General features: G+C 50.6%; 1 protein-coding gene across 1 annotated transcript in view; it reads right to left on the reverse strand.

The window, feature by feature from the left end:
* The window catches only part of RYR1 (ryanodine receptor 1), a 117,859-nt gene that overhangs the window by 83,315 nt on the left and 15,429 nt on the right, over window positions 1–19,115 (reverse strand). The window contains 18 exon segments of the mRNA XM_025425100.3: window positions 1,072–1,237; window positions 1,675–1,835; window positions 2,676–2,808; window positions 3,795–4,189; window positions 6,953–7,161; window positions 7,332–7,506; window positions 8,704–8,906; window positions 9,525–9,832; window positions 10,639–10,722; window positions 11,108–11,211; window positions 11,427–11,531; window positions 12,860–13,076; window positions 14,071–14,263; window positions 14,825–15,066; window positions 16,112–16,245; window positions 16,916–17,034; window positions 17,119–17,214; window positions 17,296–17,431. Coding sequence (XP_025280885.3) covers window positions 1,072–1,237; window positions 1,675–1,835; window positions 2,676–2,808; window positions 3,795–4,189; window positions 6,953–7,161; window positions 7,332–7,506; window positions 8,704–8,906; window positions 9,525–9,832; window positions 10,639–10,722; window positions 11,108–11,211; window positions 11,427–11,531; window positions 12,860–13,076; window positions 14,071–14,263; window positions 14,825–15,066; window positions 16,112–16,245; window positions 16,916–17,034; window positions 17,119–17,214; window positions 17,296–17,431 — 3,180 coding nt within the window.

Here is a 19,115-nt window from a genome sequence, read left to right on the forward strand (position 1 = left end):
TTTTTAAAGATTTTACTTATTCATGAGAGACGCAAAGAGGCAGAGACATAGGCAGAGGAAGAAGCAGGCTCCCTGTGGGGGGGCCTGATGCAGGACTCGATCCCAGGATCCTGGGATCATGATCTGAGCCCAAGGCAGACACTCAACCACTGAGCCACCCAGGCACCCCTGGTTATGCTTTTTAAAATAATCCCTATTTTTGTAGAGATACAAATTGAAAAGAAATGAAAACATATGATATTTGGGGTCTCCTTCAAAATCATCCAATGGCCGTGGAGGGTAAATATGAAGCAGGATCAGCTGTAATAGTAGAAGCTAGAGCGTGGGGACATAGAGGTCCAAGACACTATTTTTGCATATTTTTAAATTCTCCATTTAAAATAAAGTTTTATAAATTCCAAGTTAGACGCATTAATGGATGGATAAGTGGATAAATACGTGATAAAGCCAGTGTGAGTGGTAGGTTCTTGTGATGAAGCCAGTGGGTATATGGGCATTCACTGTACGATTTCTTTAATTTTGTTTTGTGTTGGGACACCTGGGTGGCTCAGTGGTTGAGCAGCTGCCTTTGGCTTGGGCATGATCCCGAGGTCCTGGGATCAAGTCCTGCATTGGGCTCCCCATAGGGAGCCTGCTTCTCCCTCTGCCTATGTCTCTGCCTATCTCTGTGTCTCTCATGAATAAATAAATAAAATATTCTTTATAAAAGATTTATTTTTGTTGTATGTTTGACACCTTTCATAATAAAATATCAAGAAAGAAAAGCCCACCCTAGGTTTCATCGTAGGGTGTTCCCTGATTGGTGAAAAGTTGGCAGTAGGTGTCACCTGGACCAAGAGGGACTGTGGACCCTTCTCCAAGGTCAAGACAGTGCTCTGTCTCCTCTTTTCTGGGTGTCAGTTCAGTGGACAGTTAACTAAGTGGTCTCCCAGGGACTTCCCTGAGGACAGGCTAGGAGCTGTTTTTGTCCTGTCTCTCTGGGGTCTGTCCTCAGTGGGGGGTTGGGAAGGGTCTTCCCAGCATCCTGGGACATGAGGACACTATTGCTAAGTTGCTGAGGGCTGGACTCACCTGGAAAAAGGTGTTGCTCTCCTTGCCATTGGCAGTAAAGGTCATCAGACCAGTGGCCAAGTCCACCAGGCAGCCAATGACAAGGTCTGTGTGGCTGATCCGGCCCTGCTGTCCGGAGCTCACGAAGTCCCCGCCCCACACCATGTAGCAGTTGCTGCACTTGAGGCTGGAGGAAACAGGGGCGGTCAGTGCATGGCGCCTTAGCCAAGGTGCTCTGGACCCTGGATGCTCCCTTCCCCAAACTCCCAGAATACCGTGACTTCAGAGCTCCATCCCCAAGCCCCCCATCACCTGCACACCCAAGTGCCAACACCCCAAGCTCCTCAGAGCAAGAGTTCTTAGAAGTTGGCTGGGGATTCTGGGAGGAAGAGAGGGAAGGGGAGCAGGAAGAGAGAACAGAGACAGGAGGTAACGTAGAAAGGGCAGAGTGAGAGGAAGAAGGAAGACAAAATGGAAAAGACCAAACAGAAACCAAAGAGGAGGAAAAACCCAGAGGAGGGAAGTAAACAGGGAGAGGAGAGAAGTAGAGGGGGAGAGAAGCTGTTGAGCCAGGGGCCCAGCGCTGACCTCTCACCTCCCGTGGTTCCCACCCTTCCCTGGCACCTGCTGTGGACGTTGCCTTGTTCGTCTCCCATGGTCACCGTCACTGCCCGGACCTTGCTGAGGTCGAAGTTCATGTCGTGCTGATGGTAGTCAGGGGTGACCCAGCCCACCCACACGCAGCTGGGCTCCTGGCCAGCGAAGATCCTCACAGAGTAATAGTACTGGAGAGGCAGAGGGGGACCAATGGTCAGCCCAGAAGGTGGGGGACACAGGGCTTCCTTGGGACTCTTAAGTTGGTCTCTCTAGATTCACAGAGTCCCCTTGAAGTTCAACAAAAAATTACTGGATTTGAGACATACACACCCCAGGTCTATGTGTCTCTATTTCTGTGTCTACTATATATTCAGACTCGGGAATGCTCCGGGACTATTTGTGATACCCCCAAATTTGGATCCCTCTCCAAATTATAAAGTTATCAACAAATAATAACTAACAAATAATTCACAAATTAATTTATAATCACCATCAAGAGGGTACAATTTGTATCCCCATTTTACAGACGGGAAAACCGTAAGACTTCCATAAAGGAGAAGGCATAGAACAGTGAAGTGACTTACCCACTTAGCATCCAGGTGGCCCATAATCCTAACCATGAGGCTCTCTGTCTCAGAAAACATTCCAGATTTGGGAAACCCCAAACTCTACTGCGATAATTGTAAATGTTGGTTCCCAAGAATATACCAGAAAGCTATTAAATTTGGGGGTACTGAGTTTATATGGGTAAACCCAAATATGAAGGTCCCAAGTCTACACTGGTATACCCTCCGTATTCTAGGATCCCTAGGAGTTTTATCAGTGTGCCTTATACTTCATTGTGTTCCTGCAATTTTCAGGTCCCCTAGCTCTATGAACTTAGGGTTTCAAAGGACTAAATCAGTATGTGCTCTGTTTTGTGGTCTTCAGTGTATATTGGGGTGTCCCCAGGTAAGGGCAATTACGAGGGACTGCAGCATGAAATTTGGAAATCTGAGGGGTCTCGGTTGAGGGTCCCAGGTTCACACCGTGGTGGTGTTGAGGATGATCTCAGGGTCATCACGGTTGTCTGCGGGCACCACCTCTCGAGGGAGGCGGGGCAGAGTGGGAGTGGCAGGTGGCTGCGTCATCATGGCCGCCTTCTTGGCCTTGAATAAGAACCTGGTGATGGGGAGGAGAGGCTACTGTGAGAACCAGCTGTCAAGCCCAGCCCCCCAGCCCTGTCCACCACAACATTCATGATTCCCACATCCATCCTAAATACATCTCATTTCTAATACCCAAGCCCTTGCCTCTAGAGGGATAAAATTCCCAACTGCATCAGCATAATCCCTCCTAGGGATGCTGTGCTCTGTGCTTGCAGATGCCCAAATTTAAAGGTGCTTCTGGGAACATGGAGGCTCCTTTGGGGGCACATGGTCCCCCCACAGCTGCATTTCTCATATGGGTGCTAAAGGCATTTAGGAGAGGATAATCCTTCATCATGTGGTGCTGCCTTATACACTGAAAGCCTTTAGAATCCCTGGACTCCCTCAGTAGCAGCAGCACCTCCCCAACAAACTGTGATAACCCAAATCATTCATCATTTCCAAACATCCGCCAAGAGCCACAGAACTCTTGGCGCTGAGAATATTCAGAATATTCAGAATATTCAGAATATCCCGCTGAAAAACACTGCCCTAGTAGGGGGTAAGCATTTTTAGTTTCAAGTCAGGTTTAATGCCTTTTTGAGGGTCTCCTTTGAAATTAGCTTTTGGGGGGCACATTTGAGACACAGAAATGATCCCAATTTAGAAGATGAGTGGTGTTCACTGGGATGCTTTGGGGTACAGTCAACTCTCTCAAGACACTTTAATGTCTGTCCACTTTAGTGTCTATAGACAACAAAGTCCATTGGGTGAATGCTTTGGGGCCTACTAGGTACCCCAAGGAGAGTAGAGTCCCCCATAGATATAGTGGTGTACCCCAGTTTTACATTCTCAGGGAAATGAGAGCATCCCGGGAGATAATGGGATTCACTTGAGGCATAATAGGCTCCCTTAGCATTCTGACTCCGCTAAACGTATATGGGGGCCCTGTGGGACACAATCAGGTTTTTTACATTATTGGGGTTCCCTAAACCCACCCTGGCCCCATCCTTGACTCACCCTCTCTTCTTGTTCTTCTCTGTGGTAGCATCCTTCTCGTTCTCCACCCTGACAGGCTGGGCCTCCACCCCAGCCTGGGCATTGCCCCCGGGTGCCCCCTCCTTGGCATTTCCTTCTTTGCCCCCCTCAGCCTCGCCCCAGCGCCCCGCTGAACGCCGCAGGTTTTCATAGTCGGGGTCGGGTTCTGCTGCCCTGGCCTCATCCTCAGCTGGGGGCTGCAGGCCAGGAGGAGCCAGGGGGGTGGCTCCTGCAGTGCACCGGAAGTGCTGGTGGAACTGGACTGGAAGGCTGAGCCGGAGAAAGAGCATCTCCACGAGACTGTTCTGGGAGCCCCAGGTACGGTGGCTCAGGCGCAGGCAAGGCGGGGTATCCACGGTGCCGTCCACGCGGGCCACCTAAGGGGGAGCAAGAAAGCTGAGCCAGGCAGGCAGGCCAGGCTATTGGTCCTAAACCCAGTACCCACGGAGCCACCATGTGATTGAACACATCACAGATTAGCTGTGCCTGTTCTTGAACTTTTTATGAATACAAAATCACAGGATGGGCTCTTTTCTCTCTGGCTCCTTTAACTCCGCATTATGTCTGTGAGATTCACCCACGTAGTTGTGCGCAGGTCAGTCTATTCATTCTCACCACTGTCTAGTATTCTGTTCTTTGGGTTGAGAACACATCTGGCAGTAGCAGGAATTAGGAGGTTCGCCTCTGTTTCACCAGCCTCTCCAGCCCCTGGCACCTCTCTGGTCTTTCTGCCTCTGTTGTCACCCCCTATAATCCACTCTCAATGGGGACCTTTCCAAAACTCAGATCTAAATCAGACATTCCCCTGCTTAAAACCCATCCAGTCTCACCTAGTCTTGAAATGCCTCTCCACAAATTATTGTTTAATTACAAAGAGAAAACTAATAATTTACAGTAGGGAAAATTGGTAGACTTCATCTTAGCGAGTCAAAATTAACATAGTTGGTAATAAGACATAGCAACATTATGTGCCTTCTGATATCCTGCATCAAGTAGGACACAACCTCCTGGTATTCCTGCCAAATACATGTGACCTGTACCTAATCCTGAGGAGACACCCGACAAACCAAAATGAGAGATATTCTGCAAAATAACTGGTCTGTACTCTTCAAAAAGGGTAATGGCATGAAAGACAAAGACAGACTCGGAACATTCTACATTAAAGAATAAAGAAAGGGGATCCCTGGGTGGCGCAGCGGTTTGGCGCCTGCCTTTGGCCCAGGGCGCGATCCTGGAGACCCGGGATCGAATCCCACATCGGGCTCCCGGTGCATGGAGCCTGCTTCTCCCTCTGCCTGTGTCTCTGCCTCTCTCTCTCTCTCTGTAACTATCATAAATAAATAAAAAAATTAAAAAAAAAATAAAGAATAAAGAAAAAAATAAAGGGATCCCTGGGTGGCGCAGCGGTTTGGTGCCTGCTTTTGGCCCAGGGCGCGATCCTGGAGACCCAGGATCGAGTCCCACGTCGGGCTCCCGGTGCATGGAGCCTGCTTCTCCCTCTGCCTGTGTCTCTGCCTCTCTCTCTCTCTGTGTGTGTGACTATCATAAATAAATAAAAAAAATAAAAGAAAAAATAAAAAAAGGAAAAAATAAAGAATAAAGAGACATGGGGCGCCTTGGTAGCTCAGTCGGTTAAGCATCTGACTCTTGGTTTCTGCTCAGGTTGTGATCTCAGAGTCGTGAGATAGAGCTCCATGCTCAGTGTGGAGTCTGCTTGTCTCTCTCCTTCCCCCTCTGTGCCTGCCCAATTTGCTCATGCTTATCTCTCTCTTTCTCAAATAAATAAATAAATAAAATCTTAAGAAGGAGAAGGAGAAGGAGAAGAAGAAGAAGAAGAAGAAGAAGAAGAAGAAGAAGAAGAAGAAGAAGAAGAAAGAGACACAACAACTAAATGCAACATGTAATCCTGGATTGGATCCTGGACCAGAAAAATAAAATTCACATGATCACCACAATTAATAAAATTTGAATATAGATTATGAATTAGGTAATAGTATGTATTAGTGTTAAATTTCCGGATTTTCATGACTGTAGTTCTTTAAAAGTATAGCCTGTTCTGAGGAAATGCACATTGAAATGTTTAGGGATAAAGAAGCATGATGGGGGCACCTGGCTGGCTCAATCGGTAGAGTATGTGATTGTTGATCTCAGGGTCATGAGTTTGAACCCCGTGTTAGATACAGAGTTTACATAGATTAAAAAACAGGCATGATGTCTCCAACTTAGCCAAATGATTCATAAGAGAGAGAGAGGAAGAAGGATTATGTGAGGAGATGTGAACAATGCCATGGATGGGAACACAGGCTGAGGAGGAAATAGTCACATGCCCAAGGCCAAAAGGCAGATAAGAGGCCAACCCAGGTCTAGCTGCTTCTGAAGAACCCGCTGAAGCTCAAGCATGTAGGATTCAGGTTCTTTCCAGGTTGAGAAAAGGACTATAACTTTGGTCTTTTTTATGGTCAGCATCTGATGCTAAGTTTAGCCCTGGTAAAGAAAAGACACTAGAGGGCAGCCCAGGTGGCTCAGCGGTTTAGCGCTGCCTTCGGCCCAGGGCATAATCCTGGAGTCTGGGGATGGAGTCCCACGTTGGGCTCCCTGCCTGGAGTCTGCTCCTCCCTCTGCCTGTGTCTCTGCCTCTCTCTCCTCTCTCTCTCTCTCTGTCTCTCAAGAATAAATAAATAAAATATTTTTTTAAAAAAAGAAAAGACATTAGAGCCTAAGAGTTAGAATACTGAAATTAATGAAGAGCTGCTAAAAACAAATAAACTAAAAAAAATATGTGTATGCGGATAGCAATTAGTAAGGATGGTGCCAAAATGTACCAAGAGCTTTATATGTCTTTAAACCTTGCTGTAAGATGAGCTAGTGCTAAGGACTGGAAATTTCCACTGGGGTCTCGTAACCCAGCTCCTCTTTTTTCCCTTCCCCACTTAATAAGCAAGGCAACCTGGAGGTCAGACAGGTTGTGGTTTACTGACATTACACCCTACAAGGCAGCCCTGGGAACTACTGTCCTGATATGCCCTTCTACACTGTTCACGGGCTAACACGGAAGGAAAGGAGAAATTTGGGGAAGAGAACTGCGGGAAGAATGAGGTTTGGAAGCAGATCAGTAGGTACTGAGTGGGGTCAGTCCTCACCTCATAGTGGGGGTGCTCAAGGGGCACGGCCTCAAATTGCGGAAGGCTTTTGCTGAACCAGGTGGTGACTGGGCGCTGCATGTTGATGGCGAAAGGCTCAAAACCTTCCTGGAGGCCACAGATGGCAAAGAACCGCAGGGAGCTCACGTCCTGGCCCAGGTTCAGATGACCCACCTGGCCAGGTCCCAAGCTGCAGACAGGCAGGAAGCCTGGTGGGAGGGGATGGATGGGCAGAGGTGAAGACAGGTAGGCAGGGCAGGGGCTGGAGGGGAGGAGGTACCGTGGAAGGAAGGGATGGAAAAGCACAAGGCTAGGGATGTAGTGTAAGGTCAGGTGAGATGAAAGAAAACCAGAAATGGGCCATGAGGCCAGTCCTCACCATCCCCAACCTCGATTTCCCGGAAGGCCGTCTCAGAGCCTGAATCGGACATGAGGACCTCGCCATTGAGGGTGAAGATAATGGTGTTCTCTGTGAGGTCGATCATGCAGCCCACGACATCACCTGACTGCCACGGACGCCCAAATGGTTCACTGCCCAAGTGCCAGCGCTGGCCCTGTGAAGAGGCGAGGGGAAGATGTGACATGGCAGAGACACATAGAGAGACAGAGATATACAGAAGCAAGGAGAGACATGTAAAGATACATATACAAGGCATCGGGTTCAGGGCGTGGGGGTCAGAAGAGGGGTCACTCCCACAAGGTCCCCCATCTTTTTCCACATCTGTATACATGATCCTTGGAATATAAGGGATAGGCTCTCATGCTTCCCAATGATCTCTGTATCCCATCTCTTCTGCCTGAGTTCTGTACTGTTCCCATGGCTGGGGCTGGGGTTATACAGACCACCAAAATGGTAGTGGGGAGTTGGGGGCGGGACGGGAGGGCTGGAAAGGAAAAATGAACCTGCCAGTGCTCCCTCTACAGATTCATATATACCCATATGCCCCCAGAATAGATAAACGGGTAATGAGATGGATGGATGGGAAGCAGGGTATATGGCTGGATGGAAAAATGGAATGGATGGAAATTGAGTCTACATGGGTTGATACAGGGAAGGAAGAAAGGATAGACAGAATGATGGATGGATAAGAGGGCAGGTGGATGAACGGACAGGTGGGTGGGTGGGTAAATGAATTGATGGATTCATGCATTAAATGATTCAATAAATAAATGAAATTACAAATAAGTGAAAGGCTGAACTAACAAATAAATGAGCAAACAGATGGAAATGTGGATGGTTAAGTGATTATCTGGCAGATGAGTAGATGGATGGATGGATAGTTGGATCTGTGGGTAGATGAATGGATGAACAGAAGGATGGCTGGATAGAGAGATGGATGATGGATAGATATATGCATGGACAAGGGTGTCTAGGTGGCTCCGTTGATTAAGCATCTGACTTTGGCTCAGGTCATGATCTCAGGGTCCTGGGACGGGGCCCTATGTTGGGCTTCCTGCTTAGCAGGGAGTCTGCTTGTCCCTCTCCCTCTGCCCCTCGCCCTGTTTGTTCTCTCTCTCTCTTTTTCTCTCTCTCTCTCAAATAACTAAATACATCTTTACTTAAAAAAAAAAGATATACGCATGGGCAGGGAGAGAGGGAGGGAGGGTGGGATGGGTGGATAGATGGATGGATGATGGATGAATGAGTAGTAGGGCAGACTCCGGGATGAGTGACAGTGGGGCACAGACAGTGTGCAAGCTGTGTGAGGGACCCCAGGGCCTCGCAGAATGGAGCCCAGGGAGGTACCCACGCGGTGCCCATTGAAGACATAGGCCAGCTCATCAGCTCCCAGCTCCACGTCGGGCCGCAGCTCGGGCCTCGCCCAGCCCACTCGCATCTCCCCGGTGGTGACTGCTTCAAACTCAAAGTACCAGCGGCCGCTCTGCACCGTGTAGGACTTCTCCGCCCGGAAGATGCGCACCCGGTCCCAGCGAGACTGGCTCTCCACCTGACCTACAAATGGGGGCCAGGCAGGGTCAGGGGCTGGATGGGGAGTACTGAGAGGCTGGGATCTGGGGCGGGGGGGTGCTTGGGGAAGAGGGATGATTTCATGGTGTCACAGGAGATGAGCTGAGGAATCTCAGACTAGTCAGCGAGGTGGGGAGGACCTACGAAGAGAGACTCCCCTCCCTGCCCACTCCCGACCACCCACCATCTCCTTAGCAGGCAGAGCCTCAGAGAAGAGATGCTAACAGAGACAGAAAAGCAGCTCAGTCACCGTTATGGTCTAGGGTTAAGGGTCAAGATTAGGGTCGATGTTTAAATTCAAGGGTTGAGAGCAGGACCTGGGAGAGAGTGGCAGAGTCAGGCTCAGGTAGAGGACGGAAATCGGGGTTGGGGTCAGCGGCAGAGAAACTGAAGGCTGGGGACCAGGGGGAGGGTGGCCAATGGAGGCTGGGCTTGGGAATTAGATACAGGTCAGGGGTCAGGTTACGGGTAGGGGTGGAGGCCCCCTGAGTGCTTGGTCGGTGGGTGGCTCCGTGTTGTCTGTCGCTATAATCCAGAGGTTAGGGGTTAGGGGTCACAGCTGGGGGTCTGGAAGCCGAGCCGGGGATCAGGGCTAGTGCTCACTGGGCTCCTGGTCAGGCGGCTCAATGTTGTAGCCGTAGCCCAGCAGCGTGCGCACGGCCTGGCAGAGGCTGTCCCGGTTGCTGCGCTTGGTGGCCTCGTCCAGCAGGCGGTAGGGCACAAGGCGAGGGTTTCGGCGTGCTGGGATGTCCTGCACGGCGCTGTAGCTCCAGCCCTGGGCCACGCGGTCTCGTGCCCACACGTTGTGCCCGTTCTCTGCCAGCCGGTCCACCAGCGTCATCTGCGCCGGCGTCAGCCGCACGTGGCTCAGGTCTAGCGGCGCCGGCTTGTACCCATTGCTCATCATGTACCTGTGGGCGTGGCAGAGCTTGGTGAGGGGAGACCCTCGCCCCCACTGCTGGGCTCTGCACAATGGGATCTCTGACTTCTGATCCTTGCTCCCAGGGTCCTGTGACCCTCAGCTCCGAGTTTTGGAATTTCTGACCTTTGACCTCTGACATCGGGGTTCCATGACTCCCCTGAAGAAGCTTTGAGATACTTGGCCTCTTAAAGCAGAATCCTGTGACCCCAGCAAGGCCTTTTGCTTCACTGACCTCTGGCCTCTCTGACCCCTGCATTGTGATTTCGGTAGACTCATATTCAACCCTGGAACTCTGACCTCTCACTTCTAGCTTTGAGGTTTCTTACCTCTGACCTCAGGACCCTATTCCTTCAACCTCTTGGCTTTGGAGTCCTTGAGCTCTGAACCCTGGCCCCTATCCCCAGGACCTCTGATCGCTCACCTATAATTTTAGGGTCCCTTACTTAGGACTTCCAACAACCTATCATCTCTTTCCATTGACCCTCTGCCTCTGACTTGGAGATATTACCTCTGTTCCCTCATTTTCCCTGATCCCATGGCTGACCCTGGCCTTGGGTTTCGACTCATACCCATCATCCCTCTGGAACTCCCACCTTTGCAATCTTGACACCTCCCCAGGACACTCCCCACTGACTTCAGAGCCCTGACACCCTGGTCCTATGACCTTCACCCTGTGGCCCGTTTATCTCTGACCTCAGCCTCCCTACAAGACTCCCTCAACTGCCCAGCCCTCACCATTTCATCCCCAGCCACCTACTCTACTCCCCAGAGGGGACTGGGGCCACCCACACTCACGTCTTGGGGAGTTTGGTCTTCTTCAGGTTGTCCTCTGCCTTCTCATCCGCCATGCCCACGTGGCAACCCAGCGCCAGCAGAGTCCTGGGGTGGGGGGGACAGGGTCACCCCACATGGCCTCCCAGCCACTGGCCTCCTCTCCCCGAGCCCGGCCTCCCTCCTACCCTGGCCCCTGTTGGCCCTCCATGTCTCTTGCTCTAGTTTTCTGGGGGTCTGTCCCCATCTCTCTGTCTTGGTCTCTGTCTCTCTGACTCCTGTCTCTCCCTGCTTCTTTGTCTCTATATCTCTTTGACTGTGTCCATCTTTCCCTGATTCCACGTCTTTCTCTCTCTTACTGACCAGCCCTCTTTATGCCTCTGTCTCTCTCTCTCGTCCTCTGTCAGTCTCTGCCTCACGATCCCTGCCTCTCCTTGCCCTCCTCCTCACCAGCAGTCAGGCCCTGGCCCCTGTTCCCCGGTACCCTCCTCACTTGAGCGTCTCCCCTGACATCTGCAGGTTGTAATTCCTCTCGGGCTCCGGTAGGCTGTGGAAGTCCACAAGACATGGGTGCAGCCTCTTATTGTCATCCCGAACCTGGAGAAACCCAGTGTCAACCCCTCAGGGTTCCCGTCCTTCCCCCCAACACTCCTAGGCTATGACCCCTGACCTCCTGCCCTTAGTTCTGCCACAGGAAACCCAAGGACACCCTGGTGCCCTAAAGTCCCTTCCCCCAACCACTGGCCCCTCCCTGCTCATTCCACCAACAGCAGGTCTAGCCGAACGCCTTCACGCTGCAGGCAGCCCCTCACCGGGCCGTAGGTCCAGCCCTGCTCAATGCGAGTCAGCGCCCAGAGTTCATGGATGTTCTCTGCCAGCTTCTCCCGGATGCGCTCCAGATGGGGAGGCAGGACAATCTGAGGGTAAGGAACGTTCGTGAGGTCCCTGCATTCCTTCCAGCCTGTGACCCTTCTTTCAAAGAACATGTATGAGCCCTAGACAGTTCCCCCAGACCTTTTCTCCTATTCTGAGCCCTGCCCCTCATCACCTCACCCTGACTGCAGAGTTGACACCCTGCTGAGTAAGGTTTTAGAATCATAGAATTAAGGAATTATCTGGGAGTGGGACTATATTTCCCTGTGGACTGGTTGCTCCAGGAGGCCAGGGCCTAAGGCTGCCTCACTTTCCCAGCCTTGCCCATCCCAGTCCAGAGCCAGGCCTGGAGGGGATGCTCGGGAAGTGGTTGCTGAATGAATGGATGAGTCTTTCCTTCTTTGTACAGTGAGGATCCAAACAATACTTACCTCATAAGGATTCAGTGATATAACCTAGATAAACTCCTAAATCTTACATAGTTTATGTCAATGCCTGGCACACAGTAGGTGCCTAATAAATATTTACATCGTTAGGGTTCTTCAGAGAAGAGATAATGATAGTTTGGATCAGGGCAGGCCATGGGGAAGAGAGGAGGCAGGGGGGCATGTCCAATAGGCCAGGTAGACAGCCCATGAGGCTGACAAGCTGGGAACAGTGGGAGGGAGACATCCAGAAGGAAGCCCAGGCTCTGGCTTGGCTACAAGGGGATGGTAATTCACTGTGCAATAATATCACTAATGCTCCCGATAATAGGAACTGTACTGAGTACTTACTACTTACTTGGGACTGGGCTGAGCACTCCACAGATATTAATTCATCTAACCTTTGGGACCGCGCTCCCAGGTAGGCTCTATCCAGGTGTATTATCCCTTTCCTCACAAATGACCAAATTGAGGCCCAGAAGAGTGAGGCCACATGCCTACTATAACACACTCAAAATCAGACTTTCAAGATCAGGCTCCTGAACATGATTTCTATGGTCTCTGATAGGGACATGTCTGAGTGGGATGGTGGGGAGCTCAGGTTGGGACAGGAGGCATGGGAAGGCCCAGATGGAAGAGATGCCAAGAAACTAGTGGAAAAGATCTCCAGCTTTGGAATCAGCGACTGTGGCTAGCACAGGTTGGTTACTTCTCTGGGCTTCACTTTCCTCAATTGTAATTTGGGACAATAATCGTCTTCTCTTTAGGGGGCTATACTGAGGGCTCTTGGAAACTGGGATTCTGCCTTAAGAGTTCTTTGCTTCCACTCTGCCTCAGTTTCCCCATCTGTTAAACAACAAGGTTCCCAACTTCCAGCTCAGTTCCCAGTCTCCCTGGCTCCTAAGGGGGTCTGCCTCGCCAGGAAACCCTTGTAGAGCAGGCACTACCTGGACAGTGTCCACAGGGCAGGGCACAAAGTCGGTGTGCGAGAGGCAGCGGCTGGGGCCCACCAGGTGGGGCCCCCGAGGCCCCTCCCGCCGATACTCCTTGATGGGCTCCAGATGAAGTCGTTCTCGAGGGAGCACAGCCTCATGACATGGGGCATAGCCAGGTGGAGGGAGGAACTTGAATTCACCATGGCGGCCACCAAGGAGGAACCGCACCCTAAGTGGGAGAGTGGGGTCACTGGTGGGACACATTACAGGGAGAATCTACGTTCTGTGGGGGTAAGGGAGCTACCCTGGAATCAATGGAAAGTTCTGGGAAAAATCACTGGGCAGTCATAGAGTCATGGAAGTCATTTAGGGTCATAAAGGAAAGTATAATGTCAAAGAGAATGTCTGAGGTCAATGAGAATCACTGGAGAATCAAAAAAAGAAAGTGTGGGGTCATTGAGCAGTTAATGCAAGGTCATGGGAAGGTCCACTGGAAGAGACCCTGGCTCAACAGAGTATTTGGGGGATATCAGAAGGTTTCTGGGAGACCAAGAAGGTCATTTGGAAATGACTGAGAATCCAATGTAACTATGAAATAACCCTAATCACCACTGAATGGCCACTGAGGAGCCCTTCATAGAGCTTGGGATCATTAGGAAAAGACTGAGCTATTGAGAGGTCTTTGAAATAATTGGGTTCAATGAGGGATTGTGGTCATGGGGGGATTATAGAGCAATTGGAAGATTACTGGGAGTTGCTGGAGTCATGAGAGTTGTTAAGAGCTTGAAGTCACTGGGAGAGTCCAAAATTATCTGGGGGTCATTGGGAGGGTCTAGGGTTACTGGAAGACAGCTGTCACTTCTGGAGTCATTTGGCAGTCACTGGAATGGCGTAGAGTCATTGAAGAGTCATTTGGGAATTAAATGGGAGAGTCTGGGGCTCTGAGGTCATTGTGCAACTTGGGGGACACTTGAAGGTCACTGAAAGGATATGGGGTTGGGAAGAAGCTGAGGTCACTAGAAGGGTCCGGGTCATTGGGAGGACACTAAAGTGTCTGAGACCACATAGAGATCACTGGGACCTTCACATATGGATCTGACCAGTCAGTCTTGAGGGCAGGCTATAGATCCTGGCCTTACAGGAAGTCATGTTGTGACTAGGGAAGCTGTCTTGGAACAGTTGCAGGTCTGGGGCCTGGCAATGGGGCAAGGGCAAGTCCTCACTTGACACCAGCTGAGAAGCTGACAACAGGGAAGAAGAGCCCATCCAGGTTGAAGGCCTCAAAGACACCCTGCACAGGACAGCCATTGATGCGGAAGGAGATGGACGGTACACTGAGGTCCAGGCAGCAGCTGACCACGTCCTCAGGGGCCAGGAGGTGCTGTCCTGGGGAAGTCACCAGGCGTGCCACGTGTCCTGCATTGGGGTCATTAGGGAGGGGTCAGAAGTCAGAGGTCTCAAGACCTCATTGGTCAGAGACCAATGGTCTCAAGAGACAAGAGGCAGATATTAGAAGATCCTATGGGATCTAGATCCTAGCAACCCTAAGGTCAAATGTTCCTATGGAGGACCCTGAAGCTCTGAGATTAGTGAGAAGGTCAAATTTCCCCCAAGGCTAGGATCTTGAGAGCTGTGGGGTCAGAGATTAAAGTTATTCTGGAGTTAGAGTTCTCTCTGAACCTTTGGGGTCAGAAGTCAAAGATCAGAAGTCATAAAAATCTGGGAAGTTTTCTAGGATATCTAGGGCCAGAAATCGTACATCTCCTGGGGTCAGAGTTCAGGAGCCTATGAGGAAATGAGTTAAGGCCAAGATTCTGGAAGCTTTAGGGTTCGAATCTTGGGAAATTAGGAGTAAAGTGTCAAAAGTTGGCCTATTCTGGGGATCAAGATCCCAACAACCCCAAGATACGTGGTGAGAGTCTTGAAAACTTTGGGGACAATAGTCAAGGATGAAAGCCCCCGGAAGGGTCCAGGTACCTGTCCAGAGATGCAGCCCATCAAAGCCGTAGGAATAGAGGTCGTCGCCGACCCCATTGCCGCCCCAGCCCTCGCCGCCCCCTGGGTAGGGGCTGTAGCCCTCAGTGAGGGCCCAGCCCACCCGCAGGTGGGTGGCCTGAGCTGTCAGGAATGGAGCCACCTCGTCCACCATCACCTCAAAGTACCATTTGCCGTATTGCGTGGAGCCCTCTGCTCGGCCCACAAAGATGTTGGGGCGGATGCTGCAGGAGAGACAGGACAGGAGAGCAAGTGAGGGAGAGGTGGGAACAGAGCCAGGTTGTCACAGGGGTGAAGGTGGGAAAGAGAGAAAGAGGAGGAGAGATATACACAGGAAAAACAGAAGGCAGAGACATGGAGACAGAGAGAAAGCAGAGACAAAGACAGAAAGAGACAAAAGAAAGAGAGAGAGAGATGAGGGGTGGCTGGCTGGCTCAGTCAGTAGAGCTTGTGACTCTTAATCTCAGGGTTTTGAGTTTAAGCCCCACATGAGATGTAGAGATTACTTAGAAATAAAATCTTTTTTTTTTTAAGATTTTGTTTATTTATTTATTTGAGAGAGAGCATGAGCAGAAGGAGAGGCCCAGGGAGAGGGAGAAACAAACTCCCTGCTCAGTAGGGAGCCTGATGCGGGGCTCAATCCCATGACCCGAAGATCATGACCTGAGCTGAAGGCAGATGTTTAACCGACTGAGCCACCCAGACGCCCCTAGAAATAAAATCTTAAAAAAAAAAAGAACAGAGGAGCGTCTGAGTAGCTCAATTTGTTGAGTGTCTGACTCTTCATTTCGGTTCAAGTCATGATCTCAGGGTTGTGAGATTGAGCCTCGTGTTGGATTCTGCACTGGGCATGGAGCCTGCTTAAGATTCTCTCTCTCTCTCTCCATCTCTCCCTGCCACTCTCTGTCTCTAAAAAAACCCAGAAACAAAACAAAAAAACAGAAAAAAGACAGATGAATGAGAGATAGAAAAAAGAAATGGAGAAGAAATAGAGACAGACACAGACAGAAACAGAGACAGACAAAAAGAGATAGAGGAACAGACAGAGGCAGAAATGGAGCAGGAGAGAAGACAAGAGGAATGGGAGCCAGGGGTGAGCTGGGGCAAGAGTGGACATCTGTGAGGACCAAGTGTTGAGTCCTAGGGTGGCAGACATTGGAAGGGACATCCACCTGAATGTGGAGTCTCTGAGTCTGGGAAAGGGTTGAGAGGTTCTGAGATCTGTGGTCAGGGTAAGGCTGGGCTGGGGTCAGAGTTTAGGGGTCAGACCTGGTGACATAGTTGATGAGGTTTGTTTGCAGCAGAAGCTCACGGCCAGGGAGCAAGTTCTCAGTAATGAGATCTTGGTTGGAGCGCACGGCCACACCATTGCACACACACAGGGAACACAGCACGTCCAGCACCTGGAAGTCAAGGTCAGAGGTCAGGTTGCGAGAGCACCAGGGCAGGGAGTTTATGGCTGGCCTACCTTGGGAAACCAGAAGTTAAGGATAACTTGCCAGGATGGGAGATGGAGATTTTTGACTGTGAGGAGGTGGTGAAAGTGGGAGGTCAAGGCTCACGGAGGAAGGTCAAGGGTCAAAAGGAAAGGTCAGGCTAGAGGTCACAGGAGCTGAGATAAGGCACCAGCAGTGTAAGAAAGGAGAGACTGGAGGAGGAGGCGAGGGGTCAGAGGGAGGAGAGAAAGGGTTGGTTAGGGAGAGCATGGGGGTCAAGAGAAGATTTTGGGTCAGCAGGGGGACAAGTGGTTAACATACATGTGTGAGGTGGTCAGAAATCATGCAATGGGGACGGGTAGGACCCTGTGGCAAACTGGAGAGTATAGACACAGCCCACCTCAATGCTACAAAATTAGAAATTTAAAAAAATATTTCAGAGATCTAATGAAGCACAGCTGTGGCCCAGAATCCATTAAGAACTGTCTTAAACTTACATCTCGTGTTGAGATGGAAGCGTGTGGAGAGGAGTCCAGGTAGGAGATAAGATTGGGGAGCAAAGTGGAGCATTCCAGGGCATGTGGAAAAGTCAGGATTCAGAGTTCAGGGGATGAGAGGTCGGGGTGGGGGGGCCAACCTTGTGGTTCCTCCCGTGCTTGTCCAGGAGGGAGATGATGGACTTGATGTGGTTCTCTTGGATGATGTTCAGCACCTCAGGACTCTCAATCAGGACACAGTACAGCACCTCCAGGATCCCTGTGCAGATGGCAGAGTGACAGGTGAGGGGAATGTGGCCCCCCCCCGCCCCAGTCCCCATCCCCTCCCCTTGGGTTCTCCTACCAGAAGAGGCCTCTAGCCTATCCAGCTTGCTGACCAGCCAGTCCAGGTTGGTGGAGAAGAGGGCACAATTGCTACGATTGCCACGGATCAGGGAGGCTGAGGGTGGAAAGAGGGGGTTAGACCCAATGGGACTGAGATTCTGGGGGCCCTAGGGGAAGTCAGGATGGGGCGCCTTACCCAGGAGTTCATAGAGCAGGTTCACAATCTCTTTCCAGGACTCGGCTGCCTCCTCCCCTGCAAATTCCGCAAAGTGGGCAGCAGTTGTGTAGACATTTAGGCGGTCAATACAGTTCAGGACCAGGGAGAGCATCCCCTGGGGAAAACAGGGTGATTCACCACAGGAGTCCCAGGCCCTCTCTTCCTTGCCTTTCTTGGATTTGCTAATTCATTTCTTAAAAAAAAAATTTAGGGATCCCTGGGTGGCGCAGCGGTTTAGCGCCTGCCTTTGGACCAGGGCGCGATCCTGGAGACCCGGGATCGAATCCCACGTCAGGCTCCCTGCATGGAGCCTGCTTCTCCCTCTGCCTGTGTCTCTGCCTCTCTCTCTCTCTCTCTCTCTCTCTCTCTCTCTCTCTCTGTGACTATCATAAATAAATAAAAAATTTAAAAAAAAATTTTAAGGGACGCCTGGGTGGCTCGGTGGTTGAGCATCTGCCTTTGGCTCCGGTCATGATCCCAGGGTCCAAGATCGAGTCCCCCATGGGGCTCACCACAGGGAGCCTGCTTCTCCCTCTGCCTATGTCTCTGCCTCTCTCTGTGTGTCTCTCGTGAATAAATACAATCTTTAAAAAAAGAGTCAAGAACATTGTTTCATGTGGCTGTAGCTCATTTCCCTTGCTGAGTAGTATCCACACCCGTTGTCACCGTTGTGTGGGCGTGCCACATTTGTGGATTCATTCTGGGGCTGCTGGACATTCGGACTGCTTCTAGCTCTTGGCCATCATATATAGCGCTGCTGTGACAATTGCTGTATCTATACGGTGGGGACCATACCACTAGTAAGAGGCAGAACATCGTGGTGGAGAGCACAACCAGGTGAGAGTCACACAGAGTGGCTCTGCCACCAACTAGTTGTGCCCTTAGGAGACCTAACCCTCCTGTAGCTCCCAAAGTGAAAGTCCTCACTATAGTCTGACCCTTGTCACCTCTCTGCCCTCATCTCCTCCCACTCTGCGCCTGGCTTACCCTGCTCTAGGTGAGCACAGCTATGGCCTGGCCTCCTTATGGTTCTGGAACCCACCAAGCCTACTCCCTGTGCACCTGCTCTCCCCTCTATCTCCTCTCTGTCCCTCTCCCAGGGGGCATGTGGCTGCCCCCCCCTCTCTTTGTATATTGTTTATTGGAGTTCGATTTGCCAACATATAGCATAACACCCAATGCTCATCCTGTCAAGTGCCCCCCTCAGTGCCCGTCACCCAGTCACCCCATCCCCCCACCCACCTTCCCTTCCACTACCCCTTGTTGGTTTCCCAGAGTTAGAGGAGTCTCTCATGTTCTGTCTCTCACTCTGATATTTCCCACTCATTTTCTCTCCTTTCCCCTTTAATCCCTTTCACTATTTTTTATATTCCCGAATAATGAGACCATATAATGTTTGTCCTCTGATTGACTTACTTCACTCAGCAAAATACCCTCCAGTTCTACCCATGTTGAAGCAAATGGTAGGTATTTGTCGTTTCTAATGGCTGAGTAACAGTTAGGCTACCTCTCTTCATTCAGGACCTCTCCCTGACCACCCTATTTTGAATTGCAACAACCCAAGCACTCCCTGCCATTGCTCCACTTTAGTTTTGTATTCAGTATTTATCATCATCTTATATACCATATAATTTTCTTATTTTGTTAATCATCTATCCTGCCCACATGTCAATTCCATAAAGACAGATTTTTGTTTGTTGTGTTGACAGCTGTAACCTCTGGCATATTTGTTGGGTAGATGGTTGTTATTTCATTTCTCTGAGCTTCAGTGACCTGAAATAAGGTAATTACAACCCCCA

This window comes from Canis lupus, chromosome 1 (assembly GCF_003254725.2).
Source record: "Canis lupus dingo isolate Sandy chromosome 1, ASM325472v2, whole genome shotgun sequence".
In the NCBI taxonomy this organism is placed as follows: domain Eukaryota; kingdom Metazoa; phylum Chordata; class Mammalia; order Carnivora; family Canidae; genus Canis; species Canis lupus.